The following is a 27,896-nucleotide window of genomic DNA, read 5'->3' as shown; positions in this document are numbered from 1 at the left end:
GACCCCTCTGGCAGACAGCACTCGGCCTCCAGCAGCATTTCTCAGAGCACAGCACAACCCCTCTGTACCCAAGGATTCAAAGAGGGACACACAGTGCTGGTGGCTGTCCCAGTCCAGCAGTTACAGCACAGTTTTCCTCCCTTCTCTCTCCCAGAAGAGAAGGAAAACACAGCTTGTCAAGCTTGTGGCCCAGAACGAGACAAAGGGGTCAAAGGACAGCACACTTTTTTTGAAGAGTCTGAGAAACACTCTGAAGGCTGAAACAGGATTTTGCAGCAGCCAGGGCTGTCCCTGGGTTCAGAGACCCCTGGTGAAATGAGGCAGCCCTGTGAAGGACAGGAAACAGAGCACTCCTTTCTCCTATGTCCAGAGAAAATGAGTCCCATTAAAGTACTTAATAAACTAGAAATAAATTATTCCCCTTTTTCCTAATCAAAACAAAAAGCAACCATATAAAAATCAAATAAATTAAAATCCCCAGGACAAAGTGGGATGAGAAGAGGGGGATCTGGACTTAGGGAGCAGTTTTGTACTGCATGGTACAAAGCAAACAGAAAATACAATGTGAAAATCACAGAAAGAGCCTGGAACAGCAAAGTAAAACATCCCAGCTGTCCACACTGAAATGGTGCAGCCTCCTCTCTGTTTGCACAGGGAAGATGTGCCACCTTCCCACACAAAAGCAGCTCAGGATTGATGCAAAAAACCACAATCCCAAAAACAAAGGCTGTGGCAGGCAAGCAGAGCAGGTTCCTTCACAGAGGGATGCAGAGTCCCAGGCTCACGAGGCAGGAATGCTCAATGCTCCTGCACATCAGTGACCCTCACACCAGCAAAAATTCCCACTTGGCTCAAGAAACAACATCCTTTTCAGCTGAGGTACAGCAAATATTGTTTCCCTTCTGCCCCAGTAAAAGAGTGAAGCTTAAGAAAAGTGCCCTTATTAAGACAAAGTAATTAATTCTCATAATTCAAGTAAATGGCAGTCTCTGCCTGTAGCTGTATCCAGAGGAAGCAGAGACTGTGCTTTGGAGGTCCCAGGATCTGACCCAGCAGCTCTGGCAGCTCCTCTGAAGAGATGGATTTTATCTTTAGATGGGCTTTTGCTGGAAATCCTTTCCCGTGCAGCGATGCCTCCAGTGCTTGGTCCCATAATTAAAACAGTGGAAGAAGACCAAAGTTAAGCATCAGGGGGTTTTAGGGGTTGTACCTGGGAAGGGCCATCCCAGGGAGTGTTCCTAAACACATGGAACCTGCACTGGCAGGAACTCTGTCCTCCTCACCCATCCAGAGGGCAGTCAAAAAAACAAGAAGGCTGGGAAAGCAGCACTCAGAGAGCCAGCACCTCTGCAGCAAAAAGAAAAGAAAATATTAAAAATAGGGACACTGTTTGGGTTGAGGGCTGAGGAGAGAAGGAGAGACATGCTGAGGTCTGGCTGCTGGTGTGAGGAGAGGATGCAGCCTGCCCCAGCCCCTGAGATTTCCAGTTGCTGCAGTGTCCAGGGAAATTGTGGTGTAGCAGGGAGTGGACAGAGGGAAGGGCAGAGTGGATTTCCACATCTTCACCATCTCATTGTCCAGGAGATGCTACCCAGAACTCGTGTCCTTCAGAGAGATTGTCCCTCCAGGCTCCCCGTGAGCTTCTCTTCATCCATCTGCTTCTGCTGCTGGTGGATGCGGGCGTAGGAGATGGCATCTCCCCTGTGGAGAGAAGGGACAGCGTGGGGATGGCAGGATTGTCCCAGCTGGGGCTGCCTCTCCGTGCCAAGGGATTCCAGGGGTCAAACCACACCTGCTGGCCCTCCCCAGCCCCCAAAGCTGCTCTCTGCCCCCATCCACCCAACAGCTGCAGACAGAAGAGTGGGACCCTCAGAACTCCCAAAATCCAGAGCTTCAGCACCCCCGGGACCTTCCCTCCCAGGGCTCTGAGATCAGGGAGATTTTCTCTGGCCGCGCCCACCCCTCAGCACGGTTTGTGCACGAGGAAAGCAGAGCCTTAGGGAGGCAGATGGGGCAGGGGCTGGAGCTCCATCTCCCCCTTCCCTGCCCTCCACGAGCAGCTGGCCCTCTCTTACTTCTTTCCGAGGGCCGACAGGCCGTAGAGCACGCCGGTGGCGAAGGCGATGGCGTTGCCCAGGAGCGTGGTCAGCGTCAGGCTGAGCACGACGGGGAACACGGCCATCCTGGAAGACAGGGGCAGCCCTCAGAGCGGGGCCCCGCTCCCCACGGGCCGCAGGGGTGTTCTTTGCCCGGGGTGTGCCCGCCATCAGCCCCCGGGAGCATCCTCACCCGCAGTAGAAGGCTGCTTTCTGCCAGGCCCGCAGCCTGTCGGCCCTGGCGGCCACGGCGTTGGCGAACTCGATGAACTGGCAGCAGAACGGGGCCTCGCACAGGAACAGGACGAAGGCGTTGAGCCTCCAGAGAGAGCAAACCAGAGTTAATGCTGCTTTTAGTCACCAGAGTGGGGGTCAGCAACGCCCCCCGGGCCCACAGAGAGGAGACACTCCATGCTCCGTGCAGGTGGAGGGAATGGTGAGGCTGGGCCCCGCTCTGCTCCCCTCACTTCTTGATAATTGCCAAATTTCCAAGCCCTGCTGCCCCAGATTTATTTTGGACAAGAGTATCTCAGTATTTACCTAAAAATGCATAAAGAAATAATATAAACAGAATAAACCTAACATCCCAGCCTGCCTGATGGAGCAAGATCTGGCAATTCCCAGAGCCTGATGGATGTTTCACTCCCATCCACTGCCCAAGCAGGGCAGCTTTGCCCCCCTCAGTGGGGTCTGGTTAAAAATGCCTCCCTCCCAGCAGGAAAAGGAAAATAAACCTGCTCACATCATCCACACGCCGGCTGCAATGTTCAGGGGGTTGATGGTGACACAGTTCCAGAGACCAGCAAAGGCACAGGCTGGAAAGAAAGAGGTTTTCAGTGACCACCATGACCAACCCTGTATGCCCTTAGCCAGCACCTGTGGGCACAGGCTGGTGGGTGGAAAGGTCTGGTGATCCAACAGGAGCCTAGAATGCAGGGAAGAGCTCTCCTCTGGTATCCTTTTGCTCTGAGTGCTGTCCCAACAATGATTTCCCTTGTGTAGAACAACATTTCTTCCACATGGAGTCCAGGATGTGCCCCTGGATTCTATGTGCCAAGGTAGACAAGCAGTGCCAGCAGGTTCCACCTCTGAGCAGCACAGGGCTAGTTCAGCAAAAACATGATCTGCACACAGGAAAACAATAAACACAGCAGAGGTGAACCCAGCCTCTGCCACTCACTGCTGGTTCTGGGCAGCTTCACCAGAGATGGGCAGAAAAGAGCTGAGTGTGGGTCTCTGCTAATATAAATGGAAGTGAATAAAACCCAAATTAACCCCAGTGCTCCTGGCTCTGTAACTCAGGGAGAGGAACCAGGCAGCAGTGACTGAGCCGAGCTGCATCCACCTCCCTGCTGCCTCATTAAACTTGCAGAGTTTCCTGGCACCTGATATGGCCCCTTCTCTCTGCCAGGGCCAGAGCTGGCACCAGGAACTCGAGCCCAGCTGGGAGGGCAGGAGACACACCTCAGCAAACATCATCACACTGCAAAACTCCAGCTAAAATGGATTCTATAGCCTTTAAAGGCAGTCTTGGGGAAGATGGAGAGCAGCAGAGCCCCTCTCTGAGGATGAGACCAGCCCTGGATTGAGGATTTTCAGTGTGTGCTGAGGGGATTCCTGAGCAGAGCTGCTGTGAGCAGCCCTGACCTTCAAAAGCCTGGCACATGCTTGCAAGGTTTCTTTTAAGCAGTCGCTGCTGAATCCTCAAAGTTCCTTTAAAAATAGTTATCCTTGTTTACCAGGCTGGGAAGCAGAATTGCAGGCAATGACAGGACAGATTGAAGGTCATCCCATGAGCAAATGACCTCCTGGTCTTAGGAAATACCAAAAAAACGTTATTTTTTAACACTTCCTAGAACTAAGTCCACAGGACCCAAAATCTTCTGGAGAGGCCTGCAAGAACAAGATCAGCTAGCAGAGGGGTTATTCCAGAGGATGTGCTAATATTCGTGCTCCAAGGACACTTCTCACCCTGCCATCACACAGGTTCTGGTGTCACTGTCCCCACACTGCAGGGGAAACTGAGGCACGGGGGTGGGGTGATCTGTTCATGGTCACACATGCAAACAGCCAGAGAGGAGCAATGGCAAGCAGGATTCCTGGGAGCTGTGGGCAGCATGGAGAGCTGGGCCCAAACCAGGGGGTTCCAATTCCCTGTGACCACCAAACCCTTGGATGCTGATGGAAGAGGAGCTTGGGGGAAGCACCCCCGGCTCGTGGCACTCGTTGTCCCCCAGGAAAGGACATTCCTGACAATAATGCTGAGTGACTTTCTGGCACTTTATAATTAGCGGAGCAGCAGAACCTCTCAGCCACCCCCAAAACACAGCCAGGGCTGGGGCAGGACCCTGCCTTGCTGAGCAGCACAGAGGTCCAGGCACTTCCCAGCAGGTCTCCACCACACAACAAACCAAGGGAAGCAGAATGTTCTTTTCCAAACAAGTTTGTTTTTTTTTTTCCCCTAATCAAACCAACCAGGGGCTGTTTTGCCAGGTTTCTGGTTTGGTTTTGTCCCCAAACACTCCAAAGCAATCCTGCAGCAGTCCTGGCTCAGCAACCAGCCTGGTTGCCAGAGGACTAATGACCCAGGAAGCAGAGCTGAGCAAGTCCCACGTCAGCAGGAGCAGCAGGAAAGGAGTCAAAGGTTTGGGATCACAGGAGCACTGTCCCCAGAGCTGCTGCCAACAGCCACAGAACAACTCGTTGACCTTGGGTCTCCTTTGCAGAGCTGCTAGTCCCACACAGCCTGGTACATCCTTGTCCCACCAGGGCAGGAGCTGATCCCATCCCTGCCAAGCCAAAGATTTCTTTTTAAGGTATTTTCTTTTCGAACAGAGGCCTCACAACAGGGTTAACATGCAGACAATGCTCCGTGGCACGTAAGCTATGGGAGACAGACAGTTCTGCCATTTGTTTAACTGCTGTCCCATCTCGAGTCCCTGAGGAAGCACAAATAACTGGGAGCTAAAATGAGGGGGGAAGGACACCCTTCCCTACAAAGGCTCTATTCATTTCCAGCAGCTGGTCACTGTCCTCAACACAAGCCTATTTTTGCTCCTAGAGTGTTTTACAAAAGCCACAGACTCTCCTCGTCCCATTACAAACAGGAACACAAGGAGAGAAGGGACTTGGCCAAGGTCACCAAGCCAGCGTGTGCAGGAGCCAGAAAGGGATCCTGAACCTTGTCTGTCTGGTTCTTGCTCCAGCCCTTGGATTTTTCTGGCTGAAGCAAGCTGTGGCTGCAGGTGTTTGCATGTGGCAGATGTTGTCTGCTGCTCTCACCTCCACTAGCGAAGTTTCTCTTCCTTTCTGAGGGAATTTTTCCTTCTGTAAGAAATAATCCAGCCCTGTAGCAGCATTACAATCCAGTTGCTCACAATCCTTATAAATTAGTTCTGTTCTTTCACAGAGAGCTCTGAGAGCAACAGCAAACTCCAGCCTTGCTGGTTTATTCCTCTCCAAACCATTCACCTTCAACAAGGTGATGCTGAACAAGCAGCATTTTGAAGAGGAATGCTGGTAGCATGGGGCACTGGTTGTTTTTTCCACAATCCCCCTTTTCCCTGTTCATAAGGAGAGTTTGTGCCTCATTCTCTGCCTGATAAAGAGACAGTCAAGGCTCCAGAGCCAGCTGTCACTCCCCAGATCTTTGGCAAACCCTGTTAAGAACCTGGCTCTTCTTCCAAAAGCTTCTCCCAGACTCACCCAAAGACATAAAACTCTCATCTTTCCTGTAAAAACAAGCCACGAGGTCGCAGAGCCGTGAACAAAAGGTTGGGAAAATAATCCAAGTATAATTCAGCTGCTTTGAAACACAAAGACAGAAAGGGAAAAAGAAGAAATTTGCACTTTCAAGCCGCTCGTGAGCTGATGTTGCACGAGGCTGGCAGTGCCACCAGCACGACCCACCAGCTCTTCACCCTCCATCCACATCACCCCAAGCTCTGCATGGGATAAAACGGCAGGAAAAGTGCTGAGGCTCCTGCTACAGCCACAGCCCGTGGGAAAGAAGCTGCTCCTCTGAACCTCCACCTGGGACCTGCTCCACAGACACTTCCCAGCTGGTTCTCCTGGCTGCTGGCCGGGCCAGGAGCGCGGGGGCCTCCGGCAGGGCACGGGGTGTTCAGAGCAGTCCCACCAAATCCTGTCACACCTCCAGGATTTCAGCACCTAGCACATGGAACCGTGAGAGCAGCACATGTTTTACCAGCCTGGCCAAAAAGGGCTTTCAGGAGCCTGCCCAGTGATACCACAGGGTGCAAATGTCAGCTCCAAAAGCATCGTGGGGTTGTGCAGCTCATCCCCAAGGCAAAAGGCAGGCATGGGAAGGGGCAGGCAGGGGGAGAGGGTGATCAGACACGAAGCTCCAGCTGATGGAATAAATCAGGGCTGATTGCACTGGCTGAGAAACCTTCTTGTTTAACTTGAAGTCGTGGACCTGAAGCAGGAGAAATTCTCCATCCTGTGCTCTGCAGGAGATCAGACTAAGCGGTCATAACAGTCCCTCCTGCTTTTAAGAGCTATTAATCTCTCCACAGAATGTAGCAAAACAGCACTCCAGGACAGGCTGATTTCTGGCAAAGTTGCTGAGACTCTTTCCCTGGGAAAATTTTTTTCAGCAGCAGGTAATTCTGAGCTCAGCCAACTCGCTCTGCGTCTGCAGCTCCGCTCTCTGTGTCCTACCAGACCCCTTAAAAGCACACAGCACAAACCAAAACCATTCTTCACCTTCAGTAAAACCCACGAGCAGGCCTTCTGCAATCAGCAACGGGAGCAATGGGAAACATGCTCTGACAGTCAGGATGAGGGGAAAAAAAACAAGTTGTAGGAACATATAAACACCCAAAAGTCAGATAGGATAAACTAAACCCTGTGGCCACTCTTCAGCCCTGACCTGACCCCCATGAGCCTGGTGCTCATAGTAAAACCATCTAATTTGCCTGCCAGGCACCAGGGCTCAGCTGCTGCTCCCATCACTGCCAGGGAGTGCCACAGGCAAGAAGAACCTCGGGGATTTGCAGATCGCCCCGTGACGTCCCCGCTGCCGGGTGCCAAAGTTCAGCACCCTGGTGTTCACTGAGCACAGAGCACATCTCTGGTGGGCAGCTGAGCCCTGGTGTTCACTGAGCACAGAGCACATCCCTGGTGGGCAGCTGAAGCCACCCTGTGCAGGCACAGCAGAAGGCTCTCCCTCCTGCCCCAAACACAGCAAACCAGCACCCAGAGCTGGCACCAACCCATCACCCCAAAACCCCTTCATGGCACAGCCAAGGTGACCCCCACAGCAGTGGCAGGACCCCGACACGAGCTCTGTCATGCAGGAGGGGGCAGAAGGGAGGGGATACTCACACATGCCCCCGATGACCCCGGCAATCCTGCAGAGCCACCTGTACCACCAGGTCATGCCCTCATCGGCCGCTGCTGCCTCGGGAGCTGCTGCTGCTGCTGGGAACTGCTCATCCTGCGAGCTCATCTCCCCTGGCTGCCGGGGGCTCAGCGCCCTGCTCCCCGCCTGAGCCCCCACGTGTCACCCCCTCCTGCAGCCAGCCCAGGGCACAGCCCCTAAAGCCAGGCCTGGGCCCGTGCCCGTGTCCCCATGCAGGGCTGGCCCCCCAGGGCTGACAATGGAGGGTGGCTGGCTGCAGAGCGGTGATGCCAGCGGGCCTGGAGCTGCTCCACGGCTGTCTCGAGCTGCATTGTGGGTCCCCCCCGGCAGCAGGCAGGGCTTTGGCTTTGATGTCACTCGCATTAAAAGGCTGTGGGCAGAGCTCTGCTGCTCATATTCATCAGCACAGGCAGAGCCACGTACCTCACACCAGCTCTGGGTGCCCCAGGGAACAACCGGGTGTTGCTATCCAGGCAAGCCAGTGTTTGCTTTTCCAGAAAGGGAAACAGGAATCCTTGCACTGACTGAGAGGGAACTGAGCGCTGCTGCAAAATTCTGCTCTCCAGATAAGAGGGTTGCGCTCCCCTTATCTGACTGCAATCAGGTTTTCTCCCTAGAAATGGGAGCAGAGGTAGCACTTTGCAAGTAGATGCCTCAGCTGGCAACCTGGTGGCGTCCAAATGGGACAGGGGAACACCCTGAACTCTCCTAAATGATGAAGGCAACAGCTGCATTTTGTGCAGATGAGCGCGGAACACAAGCAGAGCCCAGCTCTGCACATCGATCTGGAACAACAAATAGCAGTGAGACTTGGGATCCAGAGCAGAGTGGGAAGACAGATCCCATCTGCTAAAAGGTTACAAAAAAGGGATTAAGGAAAGGATGTCTTTTCATTACCATCTCCTGTCAGACAGGAAATGAAGGCCCAGGGCCTGCATCACCCACGCACTGCAGAGGGATAGCTGATGTATCCAGCTCCTCGAGGATCTCACTTCAGGAATCTATTTTCTGGCTCCTCCAGGAATGGAACGTAAATCTGGAGGCTGGCAAGCAAAAAGCTCCAGGTTTAACCAGCAAAAAAACCAGCTATTAATTAAGAAGAGTATTTGTGGTTGTAGAAGGATGTCAGAGAATCCAACTGAGAGAAAGCAGGAGCAGGGTTAAAACTGCCCAAGCAGAACCATTTATTGCATCCAGCATGAAGAGCAAGTGCAGATGTGTCCAGCCAGGCTCCAGGTGCAGAAAAGACACTTTAAGCAGTATATTGTGATTTTGAGGAAGATGACAGATTTGGACCAAAGCACAGCCCCATGTTCAGGATACTAAAAAAAAGCAATTACCTAAAAAATTCATTCAAATGAAGCTTGTGTGAGTATTTGCCACTGCTCTAAAATCCCTCTTCCTGCCACAGCTTGTCCATGCAGCCTCAACCACAGTTCTTGTCAAATGAAGATACAGATTGATAGCACAGCTGCTGCTCTTATCTGACTAAGCCAGACCTGGCATCAAACCTGGCATTAATTCTTTTATTTTCTCACAGAAAAGAAGTGGTGGTGTCACTGTCAGATATCCAACAGCAGAACCACAGGAAGGGTGGCTGGGGAGGGACCTCAAGATGTCATTTGGTCCTCCCACATAAAGCCAGCTGTCACCAGGGCTTGCCCAGCAGTGCCTCAGCTCAGCCACCTTCTGAAAACATTCAAGCTTTGAGTGACCTGCCCTAGGGTGGCACTGCCCACCCCACACATCTCCTTGTGCTGGCAGTTTATCTTCATACACATCTCTGCCTTCTTTATTCCATTCCAGAACTTCACTGTGCCTCAGCTTTGAGGGGCATTTACACTGCAAAAGGGTGAATTTAATGGCTAAGACATTACATTGCTGTACAGAGGTTTATACTGGAACACCAAGAAATCAAATGACTCTCCTAAAAGGTCCCACCACACTACAGAGGCAGGACCCTGACACACTCCAGTGCCCAGGTCACCTCCTGCAGACATGTAACGTGCATTAATGCCAACCAAATCAGACAGAAAATCCGTATGAGGAAGATTTGCTAAATATGTGGGGGTTACACGTCTTTTGTATGATCTTATCAAGACTGAGATCCCAAAGGAGTCAGCAGACATTGTTCTTATTCAACAGATGAGGAAGCAGTTGCAAGAAGATTAAATGTGTGCTGTGAGCAGGCAGCAGTGACCAACTAGGCCTTTCTCAGGACAGTGCTTTTATTTAGGCTCAATAGCATGATATTCAGCCCAGAAATGGGTTCTGTGATCCTTAACATTCTCATGGAATTCAATTTCAGCTTGGCTTCCTGTTGACTGCCACAGGAACTGCTGCTTCCCACGGAACACCACTGTCCTCATGGTGCTGACATCTCGGACCTGCAGGAAGAAAAACCAAACCACTTCATCTCAGCAGGCCAGACATGAAATAAGAGCTTAAAAATATTGGAGACTTGCAGATTGGTCACTCAGGGAAAAGCTGTGCTACAAAGGTTAGAAGAAATACAGCAGATAGCAGAAATTCTCATTCCCATCAGAGATGGGAACACAACAGAGATCCAAGGCCCCGATTTGTGACTGAACCGTGCATCTGGGTGGAAATCTCTGATGGAGATGGGCTTGTTCCCATCCCAATCATCCCACTGGGGCTCCTGCCTCCTCACCAGGATGTAGTTGAAGTGAGTCTGGTTGCCCTCAGGGCCCAGGTCAGCGTTGAGGGCGCGGATGGAGATGCGCTGCCGCGGGGCCACCGTGATGAAAGTCCGGCACACGACCCCCTGCCTCTCATCAGGAAACTGCACAGGATTCACTATTTCACCCTGCGGGCCAAACAGCTGCTGGTCACAGTCTGACAGGGCAAAGGGACAAGAGAAAACGGCTTAGAGAAATATCCAGCACCTCCAAGAAAGAAATCATTTCAATTAAACACAGGCAGAACGGTTTCTTTAGGGATTTTCAGCTGGGGACCTTCAAGCATCAGCAAATATCTGTGGAGGGTTTGCTTTAAAACAAAGGGGGAGGAATCCACAATTAATACTGAATCCAACACTCCTCAAGAAGGGCATTGTTAGCTGCTAAAAATGAAGCATGGTTTCCATAGATTTCCATAGGCAACCAGCATTCATGGAACTCTGTGGGCCTTAGTCTAAAGCAAGAGCAAATCTTTCAGTACAGTACCTTGGTAATATTTTTTGGTTGCAGTTCTGCTGTTGTACTGCAGAATGACCCCGTTTCCTGGCAGCACAACACGCTGTTTCACAATCAGTGTGTTGGTTCTGGAATTTATCAGTGACAGAGGGAGCTTCCTGCAGCCTGTCCTCCACATCATTCGCCCAGAAAACAGCAGGACCTCACCTGGAACGGATGAGCACAGGGCCTAGAAACACTTTTCTTTAAAGTAAAAGCCAAAGTCTCTCTTAGACAGGTCTGGAATCAAGTAGTTTCTGCATCTTGTTTCTATCTTATCAAAATCTGTCATGAGAACAGGCCAGTTAACTAATCTAACTGCTGATTCCAGCTAGAGGGTACATTAGTTTTATAACAGGCCAAATCAAGCAGCTTCTTTAACCCCATAAGCTCCTTTCATCTCATATCTACCAACAAAACAGGTAAGAAACCACTGTGTGAGGAGAGGAGAAGCAGCATCTTCATTTTCTTCCATCTGGCAACAACTTGGTGGAACAGAAAAACTCAGTAAAATGGTTTCAGAGATTACAGAGGCTCTGAGGAAGCCAGAGCTTCTCAAGGCACCAGAAAAGATGCAGCTTGAGATGCAGCTTTGCCAAAGGGCCAGGCTGGACCCCAGAGCCCCAGGCAGTACCTGCAGTGCAGTTGAGGGAGCTCTCCAGGATGGTCACCGAGATCTCCTCCCTCAGGGGACGCCCGATGGCCACCGTGCAGTCCCTGCTCTGCACGCCCGTCATGTTGATGATGCCAGTGGCATTGAGAAACAGGTTTCCACAGACACCTGGACAGCAGAGACAGGTGAGAAACACACCCAGAAGGAACTACGGGAAAACAATTCCCTTTGTGGCACAACGAACAGGTAAGGTCACATATTCTGGGTAAAGCACAGGAAGAGTCACAGAATCCCAGAACATCCTGAATTGGAAGGGACTCACAAAAGAATCATCAAAATCCAACTCCTGGCCCTGCACAGGACTACCCCAGGAATCACACCATGTACCTGAGAGTGTTGTTCAAGCACTCCCTGAAGCCTTGAGCTGCTGTCCCACAGGCTCCCAAGTCAGAAGAGTTTTGGGAGGCACAGGGAAACGAATCATTGTTCCTAGCTCAGGTAACATGGACATGCTGGAACAGCAAGTTTTCCCTCCCAGACAGATGTATTCCCTCCCATGCTGCTGTCCCTGTCTGGCAGCAGGATCCCCACAGCCCAGCTGCACACAAGAAGCTCCTTTTGGCAGTGTCCTCCTCACCTCCACTGGGCTTTGTCTGCTCCCGGGGCCCAGCAGACAGAGGCACACCCAGCTCCTTGTGTCTGTGCTCTGGGACAGCTGCAGCTGTTGGCAGGTGTGTGCCTGGTGTCGCTGGCTGCAGCTCTGCCCCAGGGGACCGGGTCCCCTCCTGCTCAGGACAGGGCCCTGCAGAGCAGCCACGCACCACGACGGCCTTGGGGAAGTGTCGGCAGAAAAGGGGGTTCACGGGCTTGTGGGTCAGAGAGCTGAGACAGAAATCCTGCCTGGTCTGAATGCCATTCCCACAGGATGTTGAACACTGCAGAAGAACAAACCCACAGGCTTTTATCCCTGCGTTCCAGGTGCTCTTTGGAAATAAATGAATTGATAAGGTCATGAGGGATCTGGGGGGGTTCACTGATGCTCTGCTACCATTTGCCCTGTCAGTGCTCTTGTTCCATCAGCTATAGGATGCCCCACCTTCCAGGGGACCTTCCAAACGATATATTTAAACTGCAGAACCACTTCCTAAAAAAATCCCAAAATATCTGCATTCCAGGAGAAAAGATGCCAAAACCATTCCTAAGCTGCAGCCAAAACTCGAGCTGAGGAAGGTGGGAAGCAAACCTACAGCTGCTAAACACAGGGCAGTGGAAAGGATGGAAAACACCCCTGGAAACAGTTTAGCATTTCTGTGGGAAGCCAACAGACAAGGCAGAAGTTGTTATTTCTCCCCTGCAGCCTCCAGGGAAGGGAAGAGGTGGAAAACTTGTGCAGCTGAAGGGGAGCAGGTACCTCTGACCACTCGCTGAAGCTCCACTCGTAAGAGCACGTGCGGACGACACAGGGGACACTGGTGAGGGGCTTCTCTGCCACAGGGCACAAATGTTCCTCCTGCAAGACCTCCTGGCCATGCAGGGTCTGCACACAGGTGACCAGCTGCACTGCTAAGCCCAGCCCACAGCTGGAGGAGCAGGGCCCAGCTGGGGTTACCTTCCACCTGGCAGGGCAGGGAGGACAAAAAGAGAGTTAGTGATGAATCCCCACCCTGTCTCTCACTGCAGAAAAGGCACTGCAGCTCCCTCACCCTTCCTCCTTCTTCATCCTCTGCCTCACATGGTCTGTGGAGCTTGGAATGCAGCCTGGGGCAGGTTTGGAGTTGGATACAGAGGGCATTCCCGTTTTGCCAGGAGCCCACAGATTTCAAATCCACACTGAATCTTACTCTGCGTCCATCACCGCCCTCCCCAGAGTGACACACACAGGCTTAACTGCAGAAACAATCTTATCTCCCTCCAAAATACACACACCACTGAACTCTCAGATCAGGATCAGACCCAGAGGCTCTGGGAGTGGCATCCTGTAAAAAAAGTTGCAGTAGCTTTCCACAGCAAATAGGGCAGGGCAAGCTCACCACAAATCCTAAGGAAAGTGCAATGCATTTCCTTCAGTTTTCAGAGCAGCTGTTCCAGATTCTGAGAGTATTTAATTCTTGCTACTTTCCTTGATTCTGTGGAAACTGCACAGCTGGTAAATGTGTCACCACCTTTTGCAACTACAGATTTGTTCCTGTTTCCCCCAAGTAATAGAGGATCGAGAGGTTTGCAGTTTTTCTCTGGACTCAGACTCTGAGGACTACACTGATTTCTGTCTGAGATGTACCAGCCCAGGAAAGACTCTGAGTTTGCTGAGTATGGAGCAGTGCAACAGTTTTTGCAGCTGGCTGTGCTTCCAAAGAAGGGAAGAGTAGCTTGACCCTTCCTTTACCATGGCCCTGCAGACAGAGAGAGAAAGGAAGGACCCCTCACTGTCTCACTGTCTCCTGGTAACTGCTTTACCTTGGTGGGCAGGGGTTGAGATCACAGACTTCCACCCTGCTCTCTGGCTTTGGCACTGGCTGACAGTTTTCCTCCTGGGTTTCTTCTTTGGTGTCAAAAGCCACACAAACATAGTGCAGCTGAGCCTTACCTAAGAAGGGAAGCAATCTGACTGTGTGGTTTGGATGCAAGGGTTGAAAATAGGTCAGAAGTGTCACATCTGCATGTACAAAACAAGCAAACTCTGCCCAAGCCATGGCACTCTTACTGCACTCACCCCCAGCTCTGAAGCACAGCCAGACCACCCTCCAATTATTCTGTTCCAAAAAAACTGTGATCACAGCTACTCTTAGAACTGTAGAGGGGGAAAGACCAGCTGGGCCCCGAGGTTCCCAGACACTTAACTCACACCTACAGCCAAGCAACATTTCCCTGCAGTGCAGAAAGGCCTCACCTCTACCACAGGAGACAGAACACTCCCCAGCTACAGGGCTCCAGACATACACGGTCTGATTTTCCAGCTGGACATGCCCAAGTGAGTCCAGAGGCTGAAGTAAGTGTGCATCTTCCTCCTCAGAACAGAGCAAAAAACAGCTGCCCTAAAGAAACCACCACGAGGATCCAGCAGCATAATTAAAGAGGGATGGAGCTGTCTAAAGTGACAGGATGAACTTTTAACTGGGCAGAGCAGTGGGGTAAACCACCCTCCAGGCTCCTGGAGTAAGCTGGTGGTTCTTAACTGGTGGATAAAAGTGCAAAGCTCCCAGTGAGGTTCCTGAAAAGCCAAACCAGCAAACTCACTTTGTCCCAGCCCAAAGGGCAGACATTGACCACACATGGCACAAGGGAGAGGGGTTTTTCCTCTGCTGGGCACAGGCTGTCATCCACCACGGTCTCCAGGCCATCACGGAACTGCACACAGGTCAGGTTCTGCTGGGCAACTCCAGTCCCACAGACAGCAGAGCATTCATCTCTCTGAGACATCTTCCACCTAAATGGGAGGCAGCTGCATCACCCCATTCCCCATCTGCATCAGGGAGGTTTATAACTCAGGCCACTGCTTACAGAAATGGGCCATGCAGAGAAGTCAGCTCCTCTGTTTCAAAAGCCTTGTCTGGATGTGACTGAGAGGACAATTTAAGTGCTTTCAAGGGCTGAAAGTACCTAAGCTATAGGCTATAGTTCACAGTGCAATCACTTTTTACTGAACACTAAAAGGTCTCTGAGGGCAATGTCTGGACAGGCTTCCCTCAGTGCTCCTTCCCAAATAATCAACACAAGGATCAACCCTCTTTGTTGGCACCATCTTGGAAAGGATGTGAGAGGCATCTTCTTCTGGATACACCCTTAAATATCTTCATTTATCAGATTATTGTAAAACATTGAAGGACTATTTCCCGTTCCTTCAGCTGACATCTCAATTATCTCACAGGACCAGCAATGACAGAACATGGTTTGGGACCTGCTACCCCATAATACTTAGGGAAAAAACTTCCTACTTCTCTTTCTTTTTTTTTTTTTTTTTTACCTTGACAACACAAACACAGAGCCTGGGTTAAGTGGCAGAGCAAGGCAGGAATGGAGCTGAGCTCCCAGGAGCACCAACCTGTAGAGGCATGGCTCCATGGCACAGGGCTTGTGCTCTGGGAGGGGCTGTGGCAGCTCCAGACACCTCTGATCCTCTGTTACCTCATTCTTGGTCTGATCAAAGCACACGTGAGCCACTGGCTGCACCCCTGGGACACAAAAGGAAAAGGAATTGAAGTTATAACCCAAGTGAACAGCTCCCCTCTGTTATGGAAAGATGCAATGATTTTGCTTTACTTCATCACTTCCTTGGGTAAGAAAATGGGCTGTGTGGGAATTCAGACTTCCTGTAAACACACAAACCCCTTCTTTGTGATATAACCTCCCTCAAGAGTTTTAAAGTGATTTTCCAAGGTGAGCACCCCAGCAGAGGAGAAGTTTGATTGATAACCCACTGCCAAAATGGAAAGGTTGCTCTAAACTGGCTGTTTGAAAGAACAAAGATATCAATCATGATTTGGAACAAATTACTTCTAATGATCTGACTGATGAGGGACAGCAAAATCAGCTCTAGGAGGGAGCTGGTTTTAAATGCCATTGTGTAGAAGTGACCAGGCAATATCATCACACAGCCCTCGTGCTCCAACAGCACCAACCTCCTCAAAGGCATCAGCAGCAGCCAAAACCAGAGGTACTGGAGAGAAACTGGAGACTTCCAGTGCCTGCAGCAGGCAAGGAATGAAATATTCATAAGCTACAGCTATAGAGAAGATTTTTAACAATAATGAACATAAAAAGCAAAGCAGATGAAAAGTCAAACTGAAAGAAATTACAAGCAAAGCTAAAAGGAGTCTCCTTTCAGTGCATGGGCTACAAGGAGAGCCAGACATTCCTGAATCTCAAGCAGCATGACCCTGAGCACCAAATGTCCAGAATCCATCAGCAGCCTTGTCTTTGCTCTACCTTCCTTGTTTTCAAATAATGGCTCTTGCTGAGGAGGGCCTGTGCATCACTTCCAGCTCTCAAGGTGCAATTTCAGCCCAGATTCCCAACTTTCTGTTATTTTAAGTCCTGAGTTTCTCATTCTTTTTTCTGTTCGTGGCTGCATTAGCTGCAGGCTCTGGAGCATTTTGAGCTCTTTACTTCAGGGTTTCAGCAATCACTTCACCTGGGGGATTTGCTGGAGAAAAGCTCTCCAGGCATAACTCGTTGTGTGGATTGACTTGCATAAATATTCATTAATGCATTTGCTAAATCCTTGTCACAGAAGTCTTGAGAGGCCTGACAGTGTCATCTGAATTATCTGGTAAACAAGATGTCAGGCCATCTATCAGAGTGAGCTGTTACAATCTGCATTATGATTCCTTCAGGGAGACAGAAAGGATTAGCCATGGCACAGGAATAGAATTCAAAGAAGGAAGTTTCATAATTAGCTCTGAGGCTTTAGTTAGACACCAGATACCCCTTTGGTCTCAGACTTCTGATGTTTAGCCAACTTCAAATTACAGTCTTCAGTAACTTTGAAATATCTGAGAAAATTATTTAGTCTTAAAACCAAGAGTTCAGTTAAAACCTATTTAAAAATCCTCTTTGTGATCAAACATTTTCAGTATCATTTTGATGATTCAGCTCATTTGCTGATTAGTTAATTTAATTCAAAAGCTCCAGCACTCTTTTCTTTGGTCCAGTCAAACACTAGCAATCATTTCCAGCAATCTGCTTTGAAATTCAGTTCAGACCAAAGGAGAAGTCTCCAGAAAAAGTCAAGACTGAGCCCTCCTGCCTCACCTTCCCCACAGGTCACTGAACAGGGGCCCTGCTGAGGAATCCACAGATAGGTCAGGCTCTTCCTGGGGACAAAGTAGCTGAAGGTGATGTCTGGGTTGGTGGCATTGCCATGTTCTTTTGTGTACCTCCTGTAGACCTGGGAAGGAAAAACTCTGGTCAGTGCAGAAGAAAACTTGGATTTATTTTGTAGGCTGGAGGAAGGAGAAGCCAGTCTCCCTTCTTTCCATCCAGTCCTGAGCCTCACTGCAGCACCTCAGTCCCAGCCAGATGCAGTCAGAGCACCCACCCTGTGAATTCGGGGCACTGAAAGTGAAGAAGCCAAGCAGAAGGTTTAACTCAGTGTGGATTTCCCCACACAATCACCCCCAGGCCTGCGTGTGGGCAGCCAACCCCCAGCCATTCCCAAGAACAGCAATCCCATCACTCCTCAGTGAACAGCATCTCCCCCAGCCTTGGACACCTGAATCCCCCACACCTGGATTCTGCAGCAAAGCCACCCACACCAGGCCACTTCTGACTGGCCCCCTTCCAACTCTGCTGCTTTAATTCACCTGTATTTCAATTTCTTCCTGTGTTGGCCCATCCACATGGATTTCCTCCAGGCTTGGCAGGTTGTCCTGGGTGAGAAACACTTGGTATTTGATCTGCTTGTCCTCCAGGACTGATGGGTAGGTGACATTGAGTGAGATTTTTCCTTTTCCAGCCACCACGTACTCTCCTTTAACCTTCACAGCTGGAGAAGCCAGAGGAGCAGTGAGGGTATGAGACATGATGTGGTCACCAGGATCCCCTGGTGCTGGCAGCTGCTGGCTGCCCAGCTGGTAGGAGCCATTTTTGATCCAAGTTTGGCATCCCAAGGAGTGTGGCTCCTACAGCTTCCCACTGGACATCATCCCACAAGCAAAATGCAGCACCAAAAATTCCATTTCTTGGTTTGCACAAGCTCCTTTCAGCCCTGCCTGTATCCCCTCCTCTCCTTTTCATTCCACTCACCCAGGTGTGTGAACAGAGGCCTCCTGTTGGTGACATGGACTGAGGTGGTGTTGTAGGGCAGGGACAGAAATGTCACATACTCTGGAAGGGTGAAAGGAGAAAGATGTGGTCACCTTCCATCACTGAAGCTCTGTGGGAAAGGATGGGGGTTGCAGCTCAGCTCCTAAATTCACCCTGACCCTGCTCCTTGCCTTGAAGGTGACAGTGATGGTGACACAGCAAACACAACTGAGCTGCATCCTGTGTCCTGTTCTCGCATTTCTTTTTAGGTTCTCTGCTAATCCCTACCTGAGACTGCAAGACTCAGACCAGTTCCCAAAGTTAACAAATCAGGAAGCACGGACAACACTCTTAAGGACATGGTGGGACTGGTAGGCTGTCATGTGCAGAGCCAGGAGTTGGACACAATGATCCTTGTGCATCCCCTGGGATATTTGTGATTCTGTGATCTGATATCACCCCCAGCTCCCAACAACTTATGGAACTTCCCAAACAGTTACATTTCTGACCCACATCCAGAGAATTATGACCAAAAAAGGCATTCTGCCTACCTCCCTCAGCAGTGACCACCCAAAATCCATCTCCATGCCCCCCGTAAAATAAAACCAAGCAGAAGAAGAAGGGAGAAGTCATATAGAGAAGATTTGGAACACTGACTGCACACAAACAGAGCCTGAGGGGGAGGACTACCCACCTTCAGCTTTCCCTTCTGTGTAGGATCCACTCACTTTGGTGCAGGTGGAGTTGTCACCCCCGCAGACCTTACAGGGATCCATGGCCTTCCTGGAGCCCATCGAGCCATCACACCCAAATGCCTGAGCAGAGGGAAGAGTCTGTCAGCCTGGCCTGTTCTGAGAAAACAAGTGAGCAAAAGCAACATTCCTGAGTTCCTGAAACTGCCCTTTCCATCCGGAATCTGGATTTAGGAAGACAACAAAGGAAAAGATGCCTTTGTACCTACAGCTGCCACTGGGCAGCAGCGTGCAAAGCCAGGGACTGGGAGGTCTTAGCTGAGAGCACAACTCTCAGTAACTGTGACATTTTCTTTCTCATAAGAAGCAGCCCAAAAAAATCTCTCCTGTGACCTAAACCCAAAGCTCTGTGCTCTCTTCTGTGAACTCTTTCTGGAGGGAGGGAAGAAGGAAGGAAAAAACCAAAAGCCCAAGAGAACACTAAACATGAATGGCAGGTTCTAAAGGAATCTTCAGCTCCCCAGACTCCAAAGCCAAACCTTGCTCACATCACTTCAGTCCCATGGAACTCAGAAGAGAGATTCTATCCCCATTCCCACGAACAAGACTAATTTACACAAAGCTACAGGAGGATCTCAGCAGGCTTAACAGCAAAACATGTGCAACTGCTGAATTTATGCTGCAGCCACTGATCCCAGGCTTTGGAAGCTGCCATAACATGCATATTTATCACTGCTGCCAATGAAAGAGCCAAAATCAGAACAGGTTGTGCCTACACCCTCTGCTGTTCGTGGGGGGAAACACTTCACAAAACATGGTGAGCACGAGGATAATGAGAAAAACATAAAATTTACAAGGAGTATTCTGGGAATGTAAAGAAACAACAGCAAACATCCAGCCGGGTCAGCACTGAGCAGTTCCTAAAATGCAGACAGCGCGGGGGAGTTGGATCCAAGGTCATCAGGAAAGAATGCCTTCCTCAGGTCCAATCCAGGGAAAAACTCCAGAAATTAGACTTCAGTTTTGATCAGCAATGCTCCACAAATGAATTTGTTGACTTGCGATGCCCAGGTTTTGCTCCTTATCTTGCCACTGACTCAGTGATTCAGGTAATGGAAGCTCCCTCCAAGACAGTCAGCATTTTATGGGGCTAATTACAGCAGGCAAGCTGAGCAGCTAATGATGTCTCCTCCACCAACACATAAACCAATTGCTTCTTGGATTAGGGATGAATAGCCCTGTGTGTTTACTGCACAATTAGCAGAATGTCTTATCTAGAGGGCATTGGATGCACACACAGAACAGTAGATTTTTGGACTCCATCCAACACGCCAAGAACAAAACTCTCTTCTGAGAAAAGCTCACTCTGTTGTTTGGGACACTTTGGTTTTTGCTAGCACGATTTCCTCTGGTTCCTGTGGTGCAGATCACCTGTCAGGGGCTCACCTGGACTCCCCAGTCACTTACTCTGCATCTCCCCATGACACACAGATGGAGATCCCCATGGTGCTCCGTGTCATCCTGCTCACACCTGGTTCCATCCAGGAAATTGTCCCCACGGCTCACCATGAACTCCTTGCCCACAGCCCTGCACATGTGCTTGCAGAGCAGGTCCCCTGGAGCAGGCAGGCACAAGGAAGGAGTTATTCTTTCAGCAAGGCACGTGGCTGCTCATCAAGCAATGGGAAAAAACCCAGAGAGGTTGTGGACTCCCATCCCTGGAAGTGTCCAAGGCCAGGCTGGACGGGGCTTGGAGCAACCTGGGATAGTGGAAGGTGTCCCTGCCATGGTGGGATGAGTTTTAAGGTCCCTCCCAAGCCACACCATTCTGGGATTCTATGATCTCTCAGAAAGCACCCAGGTTTCATGTGAAAACTAAAACTCTCAGTGAAATAGCCTTTCATTCCAAAGCACAGAGGTCCATGAGCACAAACTGAGGTTCCAGACATTCCTTACCTTTGGCAAAGCCAACTGCAGAGGTCCAGGTATAAAAGGATGGTGTTTCTACATCAAGGTACAGTGGCTTTACATTTGTTGCTGCACATTGTTCAGCCATGAAGTCCTGCTGGGTGATCAGACAGGCCTGGATCCCAGAGAGATAATCGTGTAAGGAAAGGAAGTGACTGAGCACTGACATTCAACCCTCTAGCTAAAGGCAAAATGCAGTGCCTGGTGATTAAAACACCCAAACAACTGCAAAGAAAGAAAACCACTTTAAAGGAAGGCTGCAGGATATGCAGAGAATTGTGCTTGGAAGCTGATATCTTTGCAATTTATACAAAATAAATAGATAAGGAAAACAGGAGCAATACAAGAAAGCCCATCTGAAGAAAACCATCATTGTGAGTCACTACTTTCTCAGCATCTGTCCTGCTATGGGGCATAGAGAAAATGCTTCATTACATGTGAACAGTGCTATTAAATAATCCTGCTGCCTTCCGTGGCACAAATACCTCTCCTGCTGTCAGACAGATGGAGCCTGTACACCAGATCTTTACCAGAGCAGGCAGCTGTGGGAAGGACAGTCACAAAACACCCAGCCCTCAAAGGGCTCAGCAGTGAGACAGAAGTTCAGACGTTACCTGTGTATTGCACATCTCTGCTTGCACGCTGGCACCGCGGCACTCCTGCCCCCCAAAAGCAGGCCTGGAAATGACAGAATTACTCAACAGAGGCAGGTTTGTCCCAGGCAAAGAGGAAGACTCGGCCCCCAGGCCCTGAGCACAGGCAGGTGCCCACGTCTCACCTGGGGTTGTTACAGAAGCGCTGCCTCAGCACCACCCCCCCGCCGCAGCTGCGGGAGCAGGGGGAGAGGGGGCTCCAGGCAGACCAGTGCCCATGGACCACAGCCATGGGGTTCAGTTCCTCCAGAGAGCTGCACTGACCCTTGGAGCACCACTAGGACCAAGAACACACACAACTGGCAGCAGTGAACGCAGCAGGGCTGGCATCTAAAAGGCTGGCACAAGTGCCCGTCTTTGGCAGGCCAGTAACAGAGAGTCCAAGGTGAATGAGGCACCCTCTGACAAGAGGCTGAAGAGTCCCCTTCCTAATTAGGGTCTAACGTGAGGCTGGGGTCAAAGCAAAGAGCACACAGGTCATTTCCAGTAGAAGGAGGGCTCAGATATCAGGCCATAGAACTGCAAAGCAACTCCAGAGATAAAGACAAGGTGGAAAGACCAAGATCAGGACATAATGGTACCAGTTTAGGACTGGCTTTAGCTCCCTGGCCAAGGGGCAGTGAGTGCCAGGTACCTTCCAGACACTGACAGAGCTTTGCTGTCTGAGCTCCACAGCCCCCACACCCAGTCCTGCTGGGAGCCTCCTTACCTTGTTGATCCCACACTCAGTTCCATCCAGGAGGGGAACCAGAAGCCGAGTACAGCTGGATTTGTCTGCTGGCTGTACGTGGCACGAGAGAACTTTACAGATGTCCTGGTGTGACAAGAAAATCAGGGACTTCAGGGAGTCAGGCTCAACAACACAGACCCAAAAGTCTAGAGAGGGCATGTCCCAGGTTTTCTCCCAGACACCCAACAATGCAAATTCCTTCATTTTTCCTGCTATTGGGCAAAAGCTGTGGGCAAGGAAAAAGATCCTCACTGTAGTGATCACCAGCTGCAATGCTGGAAGATGATCAACTGAAGCAATTAAAGTTTCACCCACCTTAGTGTTTCTTCATTAACAAAACATGTCCAGATGGCAGCTATTAAACATGCTGTGCTTCCCAGACAAAGGGATTCGAGCTGTGGCAGGGAAGCTGGAGGAATCCAGTGAACAAGAATTCCCCAAGGCAGGACCCCGAGTGGGTGCACCCAGCAATGCCAGCTGTGCACAACAGCACCCAACTGTGCAAATCTTACAGGAGATTTGTGTGGAGGAAGGAGGTGATGAAGAGAAGGGAAACATTTTGAAAGCTTTGCCAAGAAATCTGTGGCAGAAAAGCACCTTCGATCCCTTCAGAATAAAAATGCTGCCAGCCAGTTCTCCTGAATTTTGGCTCCTGAACATTTCCCAGCTGCCCTTAGCAAAACAAACAAACTTTCTACCTACAACATTGGTGTCAGCAAAGGTGCAAGCTGTGGCCACGCTCCCAAAGGCAATTTTACACTGCTCATCTGCTCCGTAGTACAAGCCAGGCTTCCACCCCGGGATGCTGCCGTCCATGTCCGGCAGGTCATTCAAGCAGCTTGTTTGGCCTGTACTGATAGAAACATGAGCAATAACACTTTCCCAGCTGTGGGTAGTGAGGACAAGGACATGTTTGCAGACTTGTGCTGAGTTACACTCTGGGAGTTGGCTGCTGCTTTCCCAGACAACACATGCTCGCTGTGGGCTGGGATGGATTTAGTTGCAGCAGCTGCCTGGAGATGCTCGCAGTTCCCTGCTGCTGGAGTTTTATCCCATTCCTGTGCTGCACCCAGCCAGCACAGCCTGCAGTGCCTGGATGCTCTGATGTTGTGAATAAAATGTGCAGGCTGAGCCAGTGTCTGAGAAATCCAACCCAGCTCAGGCACGTCAGGCACCAACCAAAGCCACTTCCAGCTCCATGAAGCAAAAACTGGATTTAACCTCAGCAACAAGTGCTAAGAAATAAACAAACCCCAAGCTTTTCACTGTTCCTCATTCTTCAATAAACTTTTTTTATTCTTTGAGTTTTTCTCTCCTAAGCTCCCAGCATAGGGAACTGAAGAACTCAACCATTCCCTTACCTGACAAGGGCCAGGAACTGCTCCCGGCTGCACGGAGACCAGGTGAGGTCGATGCTGTTGTGGTTTCCTGCTGAGCCCATGATGTAGCCACTGCTGCTGCACAGATTCCCCTCTCCATCGTGGGCAATGCCAAGGCTGTAACAGAAGCAGCACAGAGCCCTGGGAAGAGGAAACCCAGAGGCTGGAGCCTCCCTTCTCTAAGAAGGGACTGAGCTCCCTCTGCAGCCCTTCCTTCTCCTGTTGTCACAAAGGGTTCCTCTCCTCTTTGCAGCTTCTGATTGTCACAGGACATGCAGGAATGCAAGAAATGCAAGGAACTTTTTCCAAAATAATCCATGATGATGACAAAAAGGGTTGGAATAATCCATGGGGAATTCCCTTTCATGTCAAGAGGTCCTTTGGCTTCTTTCCTAAACCGGAGGATGTTTTCACCTGAATAAAACCTGCTGGGCTGCTCGGGCAGTTTCCTACTGACCTGTGCCCAATCTCATGGGCTATGGTGACTCCAAGGTCAAAGCCAGTGTCCTGGGTAATGACACAGCTCCAGAAGGAGGAGCAGACTCCCCCTAACTGAGTCACTCCACGAAGCTCCTTGTTCCCATCAGGCAACTCCAGGTCAAACCTAAAGTAAGGGAGAGTAAGGAGGAAAGAGCAAAGAACCCCCACAGCTAAAAAAAGCCAGGTCTAGACATTCAGCTGAATTTATCTGAGCTTTCCTGTCTAGCTTTGCTAGCCATTTAACATTTCTTTTGACACCAATGCCCACTGCTCCAGTTTTATAATGATTCCACATTAAAAAATCCGAACATCCTCAGACAAGAGGATGAAGAACTGAAGAAGAACTGAATAAATTGACCTAATCCTATTTCCCAGTCCCTCCCAGGGCAGGGAGCTCAGCACCTGGTGATGTAGAGGACAATGTCAGCGTGCTGGGGGTCAGAGTCGTTCTGGGGGTTCACCTTCTTGCTCCACTCACAGACACTGATGAGGGAGGAGGTGATGTTGGTGGTGATGTTCACCTCTGCCTGGAGGGAAGGCACACGTTGGCACATTCCAAACAGCTTGGAGCCCGGGCAAGCCTCAAACACAGCCCTCCCCTTACCTCTGGCTCCCTCAAAACCAGCATTTGCATGAGGTGAACTCTGAAATGAGCCCCCAGTGAGGCATCTCTGAGCAGCTCTGCTCCCTGAGAAGAGACAGAAAGGATTCAATAAACAAGGGGCCTTGGGGACTCCCACTCCCTGTTCCCAAAAACTGGGCTGCGCTCATTGCAAAGGTAACTACAACAGAAACATGGGCACCACAAGTGTGAATAAATCTGCCAAGAGATGAGAAGTGGTTGGATTTCCCAGATACTCTGAAGCAGAGAGAAGAATCTGCATGAAAAGTTTCACAGGGCAGAGTGAACGCTGAAGACTTCTCTGTAGTACACACACAGAAAAATTCTTAATGATAGCAAAAAGAGACATGAAAATCCTGCAGTAGAAATAAAAGTGAAATGTAAAATATAAGACAGACTCAGTGGATTTAGCTCAATCCCACTGAAAGCAACAGGGTGAGAAAACTCTTTACCTGAGCTGCAACATTGGTAATGAAATTAAGAGCTACATTTTCTGGGTGGGTTTTCAATCCTGTAAGATCTCCTTTTACTCCTTGCACAAGGGAATTTGGGGGATTTCATGCTCAGGGAAGCATAGAGGAATGCCCTGCACATGAGCTCTGTACCGGGTGACCCCAAGCACCCTGAGGTCCTGCCTGGGGCACAGGACCCCAAGGCCAGAGGCACTCACAATGTTCAGGTTGGCCAGGACGTAACGCTCCGTGTCCTCTTTGTGGTGCAAGTAAACATCTGGCCCTGCCACCACCATCAGCTCCAGATGTTTGACAGCTGCCTCAGCCCTCTTGTGCAGGCGAGGAGGAGCCCACCCTGCTGGACAGCACAGAGGGACACCAGGAGGTTCAAATGCACCAGAAAAGGTCCTACAGATCCACTCCCTCTCCCCAAAGGCTGCAATAACTCAGCTGAAAGCCCGCTTCTCCGGGGGATTGCTCAGCTTCCCCACTTCTGGTGGTGTCTTTCACCTGCCAGCAGCTTTAGCAGCACACCTGTGCCATCAAAAAAGCAACCAGCCCCATCAGACACACTGGGCACACCTCAGCGAGGTGAGGAACCTTTTCAGGTCTACTCCCGTGTTTGTAAACACCAATTTTTCCTCTGAGCTCATGGAAGCAAGGCTCCAGGAGACAGCTTTTCCAGCAGGGCAGTTACCTCTGGCTGGCTTTGCCTCTCTTGCAGCACTTTTGAAGAGGATGTGGGGGCTGGAGAAGCCGAGGTCCCTCAGCAGAGCCACATCTTTGCTCCTGACTGGCCTGATGTGAATCTTCTCCTCGCCCACGGTGACCACTCCTTGCTGAAGCAGACAAAATTCCACCTCTGAGTTATTCCTAAGATATTTGCTATCCATGGGGGTGGCAAAGATTTACTCAGTGGACGGCTCACACAAGTTTGGTGCAGGAAGCTGCCGTCCCCAGGGGCTGCTCCTGCTCATACTCACCAGCTGCCCTTCGCAGTAGGTGACTCTGCTCCTGGCCCCAGGAGGCTGCAGGGCTTTTCCACCTGCAAAGCAGCTCCCTGGGAATCTCCTCAGTAAAACAAAGGAAGAGTTCACCACCTGGCTGCTCACAAAGGAGGAGGAAAGGAGGGCGTGGTCCTCCAGGAATTCAAAGGCATAGAGCTGCCCCCAGGCCTGGATGGAGCAGTGCTGCACCCGACAGGGCCCCAGCCCAAAATGTTCTTCTTGACAAGGGCAAGCTGGCTCAGCCACAACAAACTCAGGTACTGAAAGAAATGAAACACGACCAGAACAAGGAGAGCAGTTATGAGAAAGGATGATACACAAAAACCCAATGTAAGGTCTATTTCCCCAGGAAAAAATGCCCTAAAAATGACAACTGTGACCTCTTGGGGTCATGGTGCCAACAGGCAGAGAATTTCTGTGCTTTTGAGTACTCCAAGGTGAGGATAATCTGAGTGGGAACACACAACAGAAACTGCCACTGGATTTATTGCAGCTTTTGCTCTCTCAATAAGGAGAACAGTTCATCTAAAAAAGGCTGAGAGTTTTGTTCCTGCAGATTTTAACTGAGTGGGAATTATCACAATGCAAAGACACTGGGATGAGCACTAGGTGAACTCACAAGGAGACAACACCCTTCCTTAAGGGATTTGAGACTTCTAAACATCTTTATTCTGAGCTACCATCAATCCAGACCCAGAATTCAAATATCTGTGTGAATTTATTAAAAATAATAATAATAAACAAGTATTTGAAGTTACCCTTAGTCTAAAGCTTTGTCAGAAGAAAAACACCAATACAGAGAACGGGGAGTGCAGCAGAAATGTGCAAAGAGGTTGAGCACATCTCCTTGAGCGGAGCTGAAGCTCTGACACATCTCTCCATCCACTCACACTGACACCCAGATTGTCTCACTTGCACTGGGACTCAGAAGTGCCAAAAGCTGCTCAGACAGGGGTTGTTATTCAGTGTTCTCTGCACTGCCAGCCACTCAGGGCTGGAAACCAACGGGCAGATGTGCTCTGAGGAGCCTGAGCCCTGCATACCATCAGCCACCGAGCTGGTTCCAAAGTAAGACACAACAGCTCCCGCATCCAGAGCGCCCAGGAATTTCTGCAAGAAGAAGAAGAAGAGCAAAAACAAATGGACACGAGGCTCTCCCTTCGCTGGAGCTGGCCTGGAAGCAACACCAGCCAACAGCTCAGCAGCCCCAGCGCCGAGCCCTCATGGCTCTGCTGAGCCCGGGCTGCACGGGGGAACAGCTTCATCTTCGTGATCAGCGAGCTCGGATGGAGTTTGGCTTAGAACCGCGTCGTCTCCTCTTCTTTTCCTTTTTCTTTTTTAATTTTTTCGAGCTTTCCTCAGAAGCAGGGCAGCGTTCCCGGAAGGCCCTTGCGAGGTCGGACTCACCTCAGGGAGCCAGCACAGCCCCAGCGGGAGCACGGCGAGCGCCCGCAGCGCCAGGCTGACGGTCATGCCGGACGAGCCGAGCTCTCCGAGCCGAGCAGCGAGAGGTTTCGGCCCCGGGCATCACGTGGAGCGGAAGGGAAGAGCAGAAGCAGCCTTTGCCTCTGAGCAAACAGCCTCTGAGCAAACACGCTGCGAGCGGGCCCGGGGGGACGCGGCCGCGCCGGCCGCCGGAGCGCGGCCGCCCTTGCGCAATGCCCGCGGCTTCTCCAGCTTGTGCGCCAGCCCGAGGGGCGGCTCGGGGGCCGTGTGGCCCTGGGGACACACCCGTGTGGGGTGGGGGTCACCCCGCGACCCCCAGCCCCGGAACCACGGAACCGCCCCCTCCATCCCGGAACCCAAGCGCGGGCCGCTGTTCCCCGCCGGGGCGGTGCGTCGCTGTGCCGGTCCCCCTGCGGCAGCGCCGACCCGGTTGGGAC

The 27,896-nt window shown here is 50.8% G+C and overlaps 2 protein-coding genes across 5 annotated transcripts; both read right to left on the bottom strand.

The window, feature by feature from the left end:
- Window positions 1-398: 398 nt before the first annotated feature.
- On the bottom strand, window positions 399-7,798 carry CACFD1 (calcium channel flower domain containing 1). Its single transcript, XM_038156573.1, has 5 exons — window positions 7,446-7,798; window positions 2,839-2,911; window positions 2,290-2,415; window positions 2,076-2,183; window positions 399-1,701 (listed from the first exon to the last, which is right to left on the bottom strand). The coding sequence occupies exons 1-5, from the start codon at window positions 7,567-7,569 to the stop codon at window positions 1,608-1,610; spliced, it is 525 nt and encodes a 174-aa protein (XP_038012501.1). The 5' UTR covers window positions 7,570-7,798; the 3' UTR covers window positions 399-1,607.
- An 817-nt stretch (window positions 7,799-8,615) lies between these two features.
- Window positions 8,616-27,884, bottom strand: ADAMTS13 (ADAM metallopeptidase with thrombospondin type 1 motif 13). Of its 4 annotated transcripts, none has more exons than XM_038156552.1 (29): window positions 27,421-27,882; window positions 27,057-27,123; window positions 25,990-26,273; window positions 25,704-25,845; window positions 25,225-25,364; window positions 24,537-24,620; window positions 24,335-24,459; window positions 23,910-24,056; window positions 23,435-23,569; window positions 22,776-22,926; window positions 22,053-22,157; window positions 21,469-21,620; window positions 21,305-21,368; window positions 20,679-20,805; window positions 20,190-20,338; window positions 18,725-18,845; window positions 18,031-18,111; window positions 17,589-17,770; window positions 17,038-17,173; window positions 15,329-15,458; window positions 14,524-14,713; window positions 14,177-14,291; window positions 13,744-13,873; window positions 12,701-12,905; window positions 11,927-12,224; window positions 11,311-11,457; window positions 10,668-10,844; window positions 10,154-10,338; window positions 8,616-9,869 (listed from the first exon to the last, which is right to left on the bottom strand). In XM_038156552.1, the coding sequence occupies exons 1-29, from the start codon at window positions 27,484-27,486 to the stop codon at window positions 9,711-9,713; spliced, it is 4,194 nt and encodes a 1,397-aa protein (XP_038012480.1). In that variant the 5' UTR covers window positions 27,487-27,882; the 3' UTR covers window positions 8,616-9,710. The 4 variants fall into 4 exon arrangements, with proteins under 4 accessions (XP_038012480.1, XP_038012479.1, XP_038012477.1 ...); XM_038156551.1 differs by having other exon boundaries at window positions 14,177-14,294; window positions 25,225-25,361; window positions 27,421-27,881; XM_038156549.1 differs by having other exon boundaries at window positions 14,177-14,294; window positions 27,421-27,880.
- Window positions 27,885-27,896: the final 12 nt, after the last annotated feature.

The sequence above is a fragment of the Motacilla alba genome, chromosome 17 (assembly GCF_015832195.1).
Source record: "Motacilla alba alba isolate MOTALB_02 chromosome 17, Motacilla_alba_V1.0_pri, whole genome shotgun sequence".
NCBI lineage: Eukaryota > Metazoa > Chordata > Aves > Passeriformes > Motacillidae > Motacilla > Motacilla alba.
The sequence above is the reverse complement of the archived record's forward strand: the minus strand, read 5'-3'. Positions and strand labels throughout refer to the sequence as shown.